General features: G+C 45.4%; 1 protein-coding gene across 1 annotated transcript in view; it reads left to right on the forward strand.

Moving 5' to 3' along the window:
- The window catches only part of LOC147678597 (uncharacterized), a 100416-nt gene that overhangs the window by 4287 nt on the left and 81178 nt on the right, over positions 1-14951 (forward strand). The window contains exon 3 of the mRNA XM_086945708.1: positions 5247-5387. Coding sequence (XP_086801834.1) covers positions 5247-5387 — 141 coding nt within the window. The remainder of the gene's footprint in view (positions 1-5246; positions 5388-14951) is intronic.

Genomic DNA, 14951 nt, shown 5'->3' on the forward strand with positions numbered 1-14951 from the left:
GAGGAGGGCCTGCCACAGTAAGAGTTGAGGTGACCATAGTCGTCTGAGCTCAATAGATCTGAAGGCAAGAGGGTGGGGACCTGAATCTGAGAGGGCCCCAATAGTGGGAGAAATGACAATCTTGGCAATGCACAATTATAAATGATTTTCTTTTCATATATATTTTTTCAAAGTATAAAATGATCTAAAGAACATTTACTCAGCAGTAAAGTCAAAAATTGGAGTGCCCTTAATCGCTGAGGCCTGATTCACAAAGGTACACTTTTGTGTAAGTTTGATGGTTTGCTATTCACAAAGGAATTTCACGAGTAGTATCTTTATGACTGCAGAGTCTGTAAACACAAGACGGTCCTATCCTTGGTCAAACATGGACTCCAAGCGGAACAAAATGAATCCTCCACAAATTGTAAACTTGCATGAAAGTCATCACACGTGGCATGAGCTGAATGGAGTGATCAGTCAGAACCGCTTCTAGTGTTTCATTCTAAGGATCTTCACTTCCTAAGACCGAGGAATTTACAGTAGATTGCACAGTCAAGTCCATCAATTGGGAAACCTATCGGGAAATAAAATGGGACAGCAATAAATTGATAATGCTGTACCTTTTGCTAAATCTGCTGTTATTTCAGGTTTATTGAATACCCCCATGATGCAAATTAAATCTTCTAAAAAGTTGCTGTTCAATATTTTATTACTAAATTTGATTGGTTCCTAGCTAAGTTTGGATTCCAAGTATTCTCAAATATAGAAAACTAGACTACTTGAAGCAGTGTACTACATGTAAATGTATGTGTCTTGTAAAGCTCACTGCTGCCCTGAGGCGTCGTGGCGCTGAAGACCGCTGGGGAACCAGTCCTGGCTATCCCTGGGAGATGGTCCCTACTGGGTATCTCCAAGGTGAAACCAGGCATCCCGGGCGAATGTGGGGGGCCGTTGTAGAGATGAGGCAAGCTAATGCCCAGAGTTGCCGAGTGTGATCCCTGGTTAGAGTAGGCACCAAGGCGAGAATTATCGAGTCCGCTGACCCTGGTGCACGACCCTCCCGCGTCGGGAATTGAACCCTGGTCCCGGGCCGTTCTCTGCTTCCGGGTCTGCTGCCTCTAACCACAGGTACCATAGGATGTGAATCCATGAATGAAGGAATTTGAGTTTTTCTCAAATTAACTTGTAGGTAATTTATGGATCCGTAAGCTGTTCGTGTTCTAAAGGCATGGTGGAGACCAGACATGTTAGTGCGATAAATCAAGAGAAGATAACCTAATGAAAGGCTTTGATGCGCTGGCGATCTAGCCAAGGGGGCTTTGTGAGAAGTAATGCAAGGAAGTTAGTCACTTAAGATCTTAAACAATAAGGCACCAAGATGCGTTCCTGTTGCATTGTTGACTGATATGTAATCTTGGTGCATTTCTGTTTTGGTACTTTCTCAATTGCCCACGCCTCTGTACAATTTTTATATGAAATGAACAAAGCTTCTAGGTTTATCCATCAACCGCTTGTGTAATAGGAGGGATCTGTATATACAATCTAAATCTTTGGTAAAATCACTTCACTCAAAATACACTCTCCTATACAAAAAGTCAATATTTAGATTTGAGTTTCCGCAATGCGCACTCTGGGGAATAACCTACAAGGTTTGTTACCTCCAATCTTCATATTGCACTATACAAAGACAGCCCTAAACATTTACTGTTGGGTGGTTAGTACTCTGTGCAGGAAAATGAAGGTCCATACTGTTTGTTCCTTGTTTCCAGTATGCATACTCTTCTGAGGGAAAATTCTGCCTTTTTGCCTCCCTGTCCATGTTGTCTCTGCATCTTTTCTCTAAGCAAACTAGATGCGAGTCAGAATATCACAGTACGACTGGCCAGCAAACTGCATAGACTCAATCCTGTATCTAGGGAAGAGTTCACCTTTGTTGGCTCAGTGATAAACAAAGTTTCTTCAACCCCTTGTTGACCTGTAAAGTTCCCTACTTATCGAAATGTTCACTCGGTTCTTCAGAGAAGTCTGCGTTCCACCTTTCAGCGACTCATCTTCAGTCCACCCTTAAGAGGGGTGTGCTCTCCGCTACTTGGATCTTAGCTTGAACAGCCCCTCCCTACATATCAAAAACGCTGACTTAGTGTCCAGAATGGCTGTCAAAACTCCCCTTAACTGTTTTTGTTTTATTTTGGTTTTAGTGTTCCTTTAGCCCCAAGATTCCCATGCTCGGGTAGTACGCACTCTCCAAATAGCGGTCCATGTTCATAGAAGTCGCCTTGGTCCCAGTTCATCCAACACGTTATCAAATTCAGGTGATCACTGAAAGCTTCTCAACTTGACATCTGAGGGGCTTCAGAATGGGCAATCTGCAATACTATGTCGCTGACCAACATTCTGCTCCATTGTAATTCCTAAAAGTATCTAACAGTCTGTGGGCACCAACCCACAAGCAGTTCCAATCTTGTGATTTCAACTGGAGAGGGGGCAAGAGGGACCGGCGCAAGATGTCGAAAGAGAAATGTGAGGATGGGATGGGATGGGGGGGGGGGGGAGAGGAGTGGATGGTGAGGGAAGGGGTAAAGAGGAGGGACCGCAAACCTATTTTGCAACCTTTAAAGGTTGTAGCCAGTCCCCTCTACTTGCCAATGTTCTGCATTGGCTTGGGCATTCGGGGGCTACTTTGGGGAGTCACCATGGGAATTTACTCATTCACCCTAAAACTGAGGGCTGAACCTTCCAAACTGTGGTCTTCTAACATCCCTTGCCCATCAATATCGTGCTAAGACATGAGACTGATACTGCTCTTGGTGGTGGCAGCAGTTGCTGGAGTGAAGGTTGGAGGAGAATCACTCCCCTAAGTCCTGTGACCAAAACAGGGCAGTAGCTTTTAGGTTTCAAATGCACAAATTAGACTAAACTTGATGTCACTTGGACTGTATCTCAAGAGCTATGGCCCGGTGGCTTTGCAGTAATTCACAGGATGTGGGACGCCGATCAGATGAAAGGACGGTTGTTCCCAGGTATTTCTCAGGGCATCCGCCTTCGCTTCTGAAGTCATTGAGTGAGTGTTGCTGGGCTTCTGCTCCATAACAGATCTTTCCATTCCTAAACCTGCCTGTGCCATGCAGCCTTGTTGGTACCTTGGCGTGATGGGTGGAATGCTTGAGTTGAGATCAGCCACTGTAATTACTGTAAGCTGCATTCTACTGCCACCTTTTTTACTTAAGCTGCTGCTGGCAGGGAGTACTCACAAGCAGGTCTGCGATGCTCCTGCAGGCGCATTCCAGCCACTACTTCAGGCTGCATACCCTTTGAACAGGACCACGAGACCTGCAGTGCAACTTGCAGGACGCTCCCTTGCCAATGTGTTTGTTGCTGGCAACATCTCTTTTGGGACGATACTGTGAATGTGCAGACTCACGATTCTGGGTTATCTGTCAATCCCCAAAACAACCATGTCCTGTCAAACTGTCTTTCTATGCAACTATAACGAATACATTTGGCAGACACACTAGGTGTCCTCTGTGTTCCTTGGGCCGATTATGTGTGAAGGTTTTTGGATGCAGGGATGGTGATTCAATTAGATTCAAGAGTGTTGAGAGCATTGCAGGAGTTGGATTGGTCTTCACACTTTGTCTCAGTAACCCCCTGGTGTCCTGACCTGCTTGCCTAGTGCTCAGCCATTCACACTCCTCCCTTTCAGTTTTCAAGTAATTAGTTGGTCAATGTCCATCTGTCGCCAGTGTGTTTAGAGCATCTCTGTTTAAGCTAGTGTGGTGTCAAAGTTCCTTTCAGCTGCCAGCAGGCTGAAGGGTTCATTAGTGCCATCCGGGTCCTTTCACAAGCTTTGAATGTGATGCTTTGCTGACCCCTGCTGTCTGGTTGGCCCTCTAGTTTAATTAAAGAAGGCAATTCCAGCAATGTAGATGGCCAACAAAGATCACTTCCGGGTTTGAATGGAGCTTGTAAAGGGTGTAGTATGGAATGGGTTTAGGTCTCATTGAGGCAGAGGACACACTGGCTATTCCTGGCGTTTCCTGTCCCTGATCTCAAACCTGGTTCTGGCTTCTGAGCCCTCATAACAATGAGAACCTAAACCATCTAAATTGGGAATACATACGAGACGGGTCATTGACAAAGGATTTCATTAAAGTGTGGTGGGGTATATCTATAGCACAGCCCTAGCAAAAGGCAGCGATTGGTGAGAAGGCGGGTTATGGGAATGGAGGTGGTTTGTTACTTTCACACTGTAGTGTCCAATTTGCCATAACATTTCCTCTTAACATCAATTAATGTGTTTAATATTTTTCACTGAGCGAATCTCCTATTCTAGCCTCAGAGCCCACTGTAGCAGGCCCTACCTGCAATTAAAGGCCCTCTCCAGCAATGGTGAGGGCCTTTAACTAGGGAGGGGCCTTTAATGGCAGGTAGAGCCTGCTACGGAGGGTTTTAAGGCTAGTAGAACATTCCGCCCCTAGAGCACAATGTTCTAGCTTGAAAAACAAAGGCCTCAGTCTGAGGGGGTTGAAATCCCATGGGCTCCCTGATGCCTTTGTTCACAGCTGTTACTGTGAGTAAACATTGGAATGTTGAGGCTCCGGACTTCTACCGGCTGTTAGAAGCCTGCAGCACTCTGTTGTCTTCAATGGAGCTCCCAACATTCCAAGTTCTAATATAGACTTATAGCCCGCTGTAGCGGGCTATACAAGGCCCACTCCGGCATTAAAGGCACAAAGCGAGGGCCTTTAACAAAGGAGGGGGACTTTAATAGCCGGTATAGCCCAGCTATGAAGGGCTAAAAACATTCTGCCACTAGAGGGAAGAATGTTCCAACAAATTAAACAAAGGCCTCAGGGGTTGAGGGGTTTAAATTCCCTCTGGCTCCGAGAGGCTTGTGAAAACATTGGAATGTTGCTTTGCGTTTCTTCACCGGCCCGTAAAAGCATGGAGCACTCCATTGTCTTCAATGGAGCTCCCAGCATTCCAAAGTTCTAATTATGCTTTGAAATAATTGTAGCATTCCTTTGTTTCCGTAGGTGGAGTTGCAAATGGTATGTTCCTCATACCGAGCGTATATGTACAACATACTAATGTATGTGAACTGTACATTTCATCCGCGACATTGTATCCCTTTATAAACTACTTCTAGTTTGTTAAAGATTTTATTTCTATGGGAATATCCAGAGTCCTTCTACAGCACCTGTTCAGTGGCGTTGTTGCACTTTCTAGAGGTTGCTAAGTTGCTCTTTTTCTGCTCCTTGTAGGATGATTCCAAGTTTAACGTCTCGCTCCAGTTCTTGGTCGCCTTTCCTTCCGGGGTCGTTTCTTATGACATCGCCATGAATTGCCTTCTTTCTGTACCGTGGAGCCCCAGGGAGATGGTCTGCGAGGAAAACTATGTTGAGGTGAGCATTGGGCCAAGCCTGTCTGCTTCCTAGAAGCAACAGTTTGAGTGGCTTTCCTGTTGAGTAACGAAGCATTGTCCATTGACAGCAATTTATTAATCATCTCACTGTGGAGCCTGCTCTTGAGGATTGGGGCGCTTCATCCAGAATTTGTTGCCACTGCTTGCAGGGCTGAATCTTCCGTTTGCATTACAGGTGCTAGTCTGCCTGATTTCATGAATGCACTTCTGTATCCTCCAGAAGTGAGGCATTACTGGGAAATGAGTGATTGTGGTTGGCAGTAAGCTAGTTGGGGCTTTGTGCTGTGGTTCAAGAAGTAAGTTACGATCGGGTATTTCTCACACCTGGCGGCCAAACCTTGGAACAACCTTCCCCCTGCACCTCAAGACTGTCCCGTCACTCTGGGAATTGCAGAGCGGACTCCAGACCTGGCTGTTCAAATGAACAAATCCCCACTAAGTGGTTGGCTACTCCAGCGCCTTGTGACCCTCATGGATGATTTGCCGTGCTTTATAAATCCCTGATTGTGGGAGTGGGGGGCACATGAACTAGGAGTTGGTGTGAGGAGTGCTGTTGCCTGGGAACTGGGCTAAAAGCTGGCCACAGAGGGGGCTAGGACTAAAATGTTTGGAGGAAGCGCTTTATATAGTGTATCGGGAGTGGGTAGCGGTTCAGAATGATATATAATAGCTTTTCACAACTTTGAAAGAAGTCCAAGCATTGTTTGCAGCATCGGATGCCTGAATCAGAGGTGACTTTTGTAAAATTGTGTGCTGTGGGCAGAATCTTGATTTTTATGATTTCCAAGTAGAAAACCTATCCGCTCCATGTAGAGGTTGAAGACCGGGGACCATGTGGAACCCTGGGAGACTCTGCTGGCGATTGAATTTTTTTTTTGGGGGGGACCTGGGGGTGCCCATGTGAGGTCCCTGGTTTGAGTTGGAGAGGTAGGAGAAGAGGGTGAAGTTTTTCCCCCCAGTGATTTCCATTCAAGGTTTCAGAGTACATAAGTGTGGGATGGTCCACTGCGATGAAGGCAGCGGAGAGTTCTATAAATATCCGGTCTTCTCAATCTCTGATAAGGAGGTATACTCTGATTTGAAAGATGGGCGTCCTGCTGCAGTGACACGAGGCCAGGTTAGTTGTGCAGGAGATGGTTCGCATTAATGTGATTTTTGAAGTTTAGACTACGTTGTTACTGATCCCGACAATGAATGAAAGGAGGGATGGGGCTGCAGTTGGTGAGGTCGTCCTTGTCCAGTGTAGCTTTCTTTAAGTGTAGGTGGATCTGGTCTGTCTTGAGAGCTTCTAGGAAGATGCCTTTAGTGAGTGAGGCGTTGACTATGAGTAGGGGTGAGAGTATCTCTAACTAGAGCACAACCTCTTCATAAGTAACTCTGAGGGAGTGGAGTATGTCTGCAAGAGATGAGGCTTTGAAGGTTGACCTTTGTGGGACTGGACAGGATTGGGTGGGAGTTAGAGTTGAAACACGCTTGATGTCCGTGTGCTTTCACATATTGTTTCACTGACTTAAGTTAATGGCATTCCACTTTTCAGTGGAGTAAGGAATAGGTAGGTCTCGGCGGAGGTTGGTGAAATGCTTGTCTGCCTTGGTGTTCTTGTGTTAGTGGCTTCACTGATGGTGTAGGAATAGTACTATGCTTTGGGTGATGTGATGGGCTGTTTGCTTGTTGTGCGGGAGGACTTCAGTATCATGACAACCTATAAAGTTTTTTTTACATTTGTGTCTATTCTTTACTCTTTGCAGATGGGTTGTTTGTCAGCAGGGTATTTAGAGTTCCAGTGTGTTTAAGGTTTTGGCTTGCTCTTGCATGTTTTAATTGGAAGGAATGTTCAAAGTTTATGATTTCACACATTAGATGGTCTATTTAGGGAAGTATTTGCAGGATCTGAAGGGTTGATCTTCTCTTTTGGGTGGACTGTGGCTTCTTGGTAGCCGTCTAGTGTGGAGATGGTGACGTGGTTGGTCTAATCAAGGGATATGAGTGGCTGCTTTGGAGTGCTGGTGATGCGAGGAAGGCAAGGTTGAGGGTGTGACTTTAGAGTCCTTGGTTGCTTGACCTGCTGCACCTTGTATGTTTTAGGTGGAGGATCGTATCCTTTGTATTTTTTTGTGGGGATGTGTCTAGGAGGCCTAAGTCCTCCAAGAGGATGAGTGCATGCTTGATGGATGAGGTGGCGAAGAGATCTAAATATTAATCAATGTCCTTATTGTGCTGGCAAGGCTTGTAGATGAGATGGAAGGTGGCTGTCTGAGTTGCAAAGAGTTGGAAATGGCAGGTCAGCAGCACCATAAAGTGGAGTGTTGCTTGTTTGTCTATGATACAGGGCCAGTGGGTCTAATGGATAGTAACGAGGACTTCTCCTTTGTCTGTAGTCTACACAATGCATACTGTAGCATATGACCGTATGTCTAGAATGTAGAGATGAGCCTGATTTCTGTGAGGAAGAGGGATTTAAACTTGTGAAAGCTTTTTAGGTCCGATGTGTGTGGAGTACTGCAGAGTGATTGTTAATGAGCAGGAGTTGGAATTTTTCGTCTGGGGTATGTGGTAGTTGATTGGTGTAAACGGTTGGGTCTGTTTGATTGCTAGGAGTGTGTGTAGTCTAGGTCTATTGTGATTGTATTATAACACTTACTCCCTCTGAGGCATCGCAGTGCTTTTTCTGTAAGTAACACGCTACTCCGGAACCCGTAAAGGATTAGTGATGAATTAGTATAGTGAAATATGAAAGTAATTTGTGGGAGATTGGCAGTATGAGGTACTTGGTATGAAACAGGATTACATCGTGTAGATATCAGTGGAAAAGGGATTCTAGCCCAAAGCTGTTCTGGGTTCAACCAGCTCAAATGCTTGGCCTTTGCCTGTTTGGCATTTGCTTGGGATGCCTGAAGAATTGATTTGAAGTAGGGAGAAAGTGAAATCCCTTCCGGTGCAGATGGATGATGGGAAATCCAGTGATGGCACTTCCATGCACATGGATGTTGAGAACCATCTAATGCAGAGAATCCACTGGTTCCAGATCAAGAGAAGAGCCTGGAACTTTTATCTAATTCAGGACATAATTCCTGTTTTATATCCAAGGTAAAAGCAGCCCCAACTGACATGACCATTTTGCATCACATGTCTCCTGTGCCATAGCCCTTATGTCTCGCCTATGCAGCGCATGCGCTGCATATTAAAAAGACCTTTAGCTATTGCTTCACTTTTGCAGGCAAAAATGCGCACGCGTTGCATTGCTCTCAATGGCAACGTGTGCACGTTTGGCGATTTCCCTTGCAGGAGCGAGCTTTCATAAACATCTGTTAGTAATTAACAGATGTTTCCTGCTTGCTCCCACAAGGGAAACTGGCGGGGGCCCCCTCTCTCCTCCCTCCCCCCCCCGTTGCTTCCTTTCAGCGCGGGGCACGCACACTTATTTTGAATGGCATAGGTGAATTGTCATCTGGGGATTTTGTTACTTCAGCCCATGTTCACTATTATGTATACATTTTCCAGAGACTTAAACATGTTGAAAGTTACTGTCGGGTATTTCGATGAATATATGTGGTAGCAGTTACTGATAAAATTAATCAACACATTTTCCATTGCTTCCATAAAATGTGACTGGTGCACCTGACTGGGTTTCAGAATACACAATGAAAATTGGAGCGCCCATTGAGCTAATCAAGGCTACAAAGCTCTATATAAATTGCTTATATGGAATTGCTGCTCACGTGACAACACAAAGCTTGGTAGGCCTCACAAGGGTTATGCAAAGCACTGTAGTGCAATAGATTGTCCATAACTGGCTGGCACACTTTTCTTCCTTCCCCCTCGCAGCAGGCACACAGTACTATACATGGAGACCCTGACGGGCTCCAACATGGTGTGGAGCCATTCATGTGAGTTATCACTCAGTGACCACTTGAGACAACAGACTTCAGGCACGCGGACAATGCTTCAGCACGGCCACACTCGGTGACTGTGGAGACTGCCATCGGATATGGTGAGAAGTTAGCTGTCCTGTCCCCAGACAAGACTGCTGAGGCACCAGAGACTGGCTGCTTGCCCCCTACAGGTTTCACAATGACAGGCTTGATTACCAGTAGCAACAATTCATTTAAACTACCATGTAGTTCAAAAATGACGAAATTCCTTCGTTCTTTAAAGTCAGCTTTACATTGCAGCCAAGTTTTAGTGCTTAAAAGCATCAGATAAATGCACCAGTCAGACATATATGCGTGTAAACATTTTTCGAAAGCAAACAGTCATGTTACCAAAGGCAACACAATATTTAATTGTGCTACGTTGGATTTTTAATTTTGTAGAAATCTAAAATAGACGAGTCTGTAGCATCAATATGCAAATGGGCATCTGTGAACTCTACTTTTTGGCCTGCAAAATAAAGCTAGCTTGAGCCATGTGACCTGGTCTCAGAGCAGATGATCTAGCATGCTCTGTAAAAAGAGGCCTACAGATCACTGGAATATTACTCTGTAGCTGCTGTTTGACAATCTTTTCTCTACTATGCACATTCTATACATCCATATATTTTAAATGTGACCTATGCAAGGGAAATATATTGATATGAAGCACATCAGTAAGTTTCCTTTCACTACAGGACAACATGATCTTTAGGTAATATACATTTAACAGCATGTGACGTTTAGCTGAACATTAATTAATTGGACACAAATCCAGAAAAGTGGAACTTTTTTGTATCTTAACTTAAGAACAAAATAAACCCTTTTTCCTAACTATGTGTTAGGCATCATTTGTAAAGGCCTGACCCTGATGTCATATGTGCCAATGTAAACCATGAAGACAAACGAGCCAATAGGGTAGCTGGTCAATTGCCTTTCCATGTATATGGTATTGCACAGTATAGGGATGCTTATTTGAGTTTTTATCGCATTATTTTTGTAGAGTTGTAGGAGTCTGTAACACACCCCAGCGAAAAGTTGAAATGTGCTGAACAGCTACAGTTAAACACTGCTTGTGCCTAGCCAGATACAGCAGAGACGGATCACATTGGCCGACCCGGTGTGCGCAGACATGGACCATTCCTTTTGGAAGAAACTGGAAAGTCCATAGCAGTATTTTCAGTGAGAAGGCCAGAATGGCTGATCCTGAGATGCACAAAGGCTGGCTCTCAGAAGTAGCAAAGCGGAACCTCTTCCACCACGCGGCTTGGCATGGACATTTTTTTTTTCCAGGACCACTTATAGATTTTTACAGCTTCCCAGCTATTTTCTTGCTACAAATGGTGGTATTCGTCCTTTGTAACTACTGTCAGTGATTTATTTTTGTTAAAACGGCACTAATAATGCACATTTGCTGAGATGAGTGTAGAAATCTTGTGTAAATTATCCACCTTGACAGGGCTTAATTTGAGCCAGTGGTTTCCAGGGCTCAGCACTGGTACTCAATCAACTGAGCTTTTCATGAGCACCAGTTAAGGACCCATTTATTTATGGTGGGCACTGGGAGATTAAGTGATTTGCCCAGAATCACAGGATGTTGCGCCAATGCCGAGACTCGATCCTGGTTCCCCAGCGCTGAAGTCTGCATCTCTGGCCATTACACCACTTCCTCTAACCACATTCATGGTTGGTAGTTTGCATTTTTTTCGCTCTCTTTCACCCCCCCTTATGAGTCTTTTTCCTCTCTTAGCGTGGGCACACGCCGAGATGGCGTACTCTATCCATGCGCTCTATGTCTATTATTTTATTTATTAGTTGGTTCTGTTTTTTAGGCAGCGCTAACAGGAGAAATGGACCGGTGTTTGCCTTGCTCCCTGCTGACGAGAGCCCTGACACTTTTTTTTTTTACATTTAAATTAACCACGGTGTGGTGAAGGAAGCCCAGGTACACCTTTGACTGTTGCCTGGGTTGATGTGCCCTGTTTACCTGTGAAAAGTCAGTGTTTCACCTGTTACAACACCGAGCCATGCACATAGGCATTTAAAGTCCATGTGGTCCCTGTGTGCTTGGCGGTCGGTGTCGGATGTTAAAATATTTTATTGAAAGTAAAGGGGCAAGAAAGCAGCTTGGCTGTGCATTCATTAGCCACACGGCTAATTGAGACCTGGAATGTTGGAACACGATCTGGGGGCGAGTTGACGCAAAGTCCTTGGGGTCTATCCGGATTGCATGTTCATTGCTGGTGCTCACAGGATTTTACTGCCGTCTCTAATGAGAAACTAAATATTTTCTTCCAGATTTGCATCTGGGTCCTGCAGCTGTTGAACACGGATAGTATATACGGTGGATAGGGTTGCCTCTGGGCATCAGAGCTGGCAGAGGCCTTCCTCCTGGGGGATGTCATTCACTGCGGGGTTTGCAGTTGTAGGGGTGTGATTGGCCTCAGGAGTGCTTCTGGACACGACAGGCTGGTCTGTGTGCATTATTGGAGAGAGCTTTCACCCCCTACTGCTTAATAAAACAAGCATTTGCATAGCCAACAGGTCTCACCTTTGGGACCTTGGAGTATTTAGTTATGCAGTACTATATCCTTGGTGCAACATCAACCGTTGCATGGCTAAACACTTATACGGTCCCAAAGTTGAGACCTGTTGGCTATGCAAATGCTGGTGAAGCAAATCGAGGGTTCCCTAGATGGGTTTATTAGTGATCATAAACCATGTTTAATGTTCTCAGTTAGAGCGAGGGAAAAACTTCTATAGGTGAGGCCTTTCACGTAGAATGATCAGGAGATTCCTTCTGTCTTCAATGACACCCTCCAGACACTTCTAATGATTTTTAACCGCTTGCCTCATCTGGACTAAAAGTGGGTACTCTGAGCTGGTACTTTCATCCCTCTGGCTGGATTTTCAGCTCCGTCTTAACTTTCAGCATCTGGCTCTCTAAACTCTGTTGGAAGACTGTGAAGCCGCCTCTGAGTAGCTCAGAACTGAAGGAACATTCTTGATATTAGCAACCTTTTTAGGTTTGTGAAAGTGGTGCATAGACTCCCTGGCCTGTCTAAAGCAGTCTTGCGTGGTCCTGAGTAGCTCCATTACAAGCCGGCATGACTTTACTTGTCACTGGCCTGGTGATCAACTTAACTAACCCTTCCCATACCTCGTTCAGTATCTTTACTTTCGCAGCCCCTCTCGGTGGTGCAGACGTCCCAGCAGACCCGCAGGACCATTCTCTGCTCTTGCTGCCCATCCACAGGGATGTTGTGTGTTTTGCCGTTCAACCTATGTGGGAAGGGTATGCCCAGACGTGGGTTCCGTGCTCACTACGTCACTGGAGTCAAGCTATCCTGGCTGAAGACGGCTGATAGTCAGAAACTAGTCCTAGGATGCTTGATTCCGGTCCAGGGAAGACATGGTTTTGCAGTTCGGACTGGACTGTTCCCATGAGGCACAGGGCCAAGACTGATTTGCATATGGCCATGTCTGAACTGGGGTGGCTTGGTGAGCAAAATAACGATGGATTAAATCCAGATCTGTGACTGGGGGTGAATGTTTTGCCATTGTGCATCATTCCGTCCATCTTGTGTGTTGCCCATCCACAGGGAGCAGGAGACCTCTTCTGAATGAGGTTGGTTGAAGCCCTTTTGACCTTCACTAACCACCTCCATTCCCAGATCTGATCTACGAGGTCTCCTTTATGATCAAAATACTCCTGCTGCAGAAGTACATTTAAAGTATAAATGTAAAGTATTTACTCCTGATGTCTTGGAGTGAAATACTGCTTTCTTAAACTGCTTCTGAAAAGAGAAGGGATGACCTCGGGGGCTAGAGCCGGGGTACCACGCGGGTGGATGGCGTCCCCCACTTTTACCGGGAGCTCTAACTGGAGCAAATGGAACTACACATTCACTCTTTGGCCTCTCTGGGGCGAGATCTCGCCCCAGAAAGGCCAAAGAGTGAATGTGGGACTCCATTTGCTAAGAGGTGAGCGAGGGGAGGCAACGAGTCTGACGGTGCAAGCCACCTTTCGTGATGTCACTTCCTGTCGTGACGTAGGCGACCCCCACTTTTTTTTTGGGGACTTGTGCCCTGGCTGTGACCTTCAAGCTCACCTGGGCGAATCCAGAGCTGAGCTGGGATTTTCTAGAGTCTTGCAGAGAACAGAAACTTGATACTGACATTGTCTTAACCTTTACCTAACTTTATTAATCTGTCCCACCTGAAGAAATGTTCATTGACACTGCCTTGCTCGATCTCCATTAATTCACCAAAATGCCTGGGGTAGTGGAGGTAAAATCACACGCCCTTTGACCTTCACTTTAACATACTTGTATGCACTCGCCTTCATGTCAACACTGTCACCCGCAGACATTAAAGCATTTTATTACTCGCCTTCGCTCCCAGGGAAGGCCATGTTTCACCTAATTCTTCATGTTTTATTACAATAGCTACTAATGTAATGTTCACTATTGTAATAAAAATGAAAACCAGGGGAGCGCAGCCCAACCAACGTACATAAGGATGAGCTGGCAGTATATTTCTGGCGCTGATTTTGCACCACTGAGGCCAAGGGTGGCAGCTGCGACCCCTAAATGACGTCAATGCCTTGCTCCTCACTCTTGCTTTACTTAAGATTTCAGAAACCAATTGGCAACCGGGGATTTTAAGAGCCACATTAATGTGTATCGCCCCAGTGATATTTTCCAGAAATTTTTCAACTTCAGGGTCATTGAGATACTGTCCCCCCTCTTTTTTTTTTTTCCATCTGCTTTAAAGTGCTTCAATCTCTACCAAGATTGCATAAGATGGCAACAGGACGCGTATATATTCTGTTTAAACATATTTACGTGGCTGATTATTGGGCAAACCCATAATGTTTTAATTTCAAGGTTTCTTTTTAAATGAACCAAAATGCACTACTTGAAGCCCATCATGGGACCCCAGAATTGTATGGAAGCATGTGCCCGAGCCTGCACAGTGCTAGGAGGCCACAGGAATTGTTGACATGCGCTAGACCAATGTTGATAACCTCGTTACGTACAGTGAAGTGAGGAATTTGTGTGAAAACCAAATCAACAGCTATACATTTTCAGCAATGTTTTTACATTTTTAAAGTCTGATAGTCCAATAATTTTTGGTCAAATTTACTTTTACTCTAACCTTTCAGTCCCAAGATTTGTGTAGGTCTGACTTTTCGCTGAAAATGGCCTGGTAAATACTGTCAATATTGGAGTACATGGTGTGGAGTGTCAGGTTCCACCCCCCCCCCCCACCACCACCAAAGATCACTACATGCAGCAGGTATAGGTTGCAGACTCTATTTAATAATTAGATAAACTCTGGGGAAGAGCGCCGGGCGTCTTACTAGGATCGCGCTCCAGCAAGCTCTGGGCAGCGCGAACCGCCGTTCGCGCATGGCAGTCCTCACGCTCTTTGCCGGATGAGTGTTACGTCACGCGCGCCTTTGCGCCAGCTAGAGTGCTAACACCACATATCTCCTCCTTTTACACAATGGACATTTATAGTTCAGTGTTCAACGTTCTCTCATTTAAAGTCTCTGAGGTGTGCCGGCCTGATTATCACACTCCCAGCACGCGTGCGCCTTACCGGAGTGGAGGCTTTGTGGATACCCTCTG

The sequence above is a fragment of the Lissotriton vulgaris genome, chromosome 12 (genome assembly GCF_964263255.1).
Source record: "Lissotriton vulgaris chromosome 12, aLisVul1.2, whole genome shotgun sequence".
Taxonomy (NCBI): Eukaryota; Metazoa; Chordata; class Amphibia; order Caudata; family Salamandridae; genus Lissotriton; species Lissotriton vulgaris.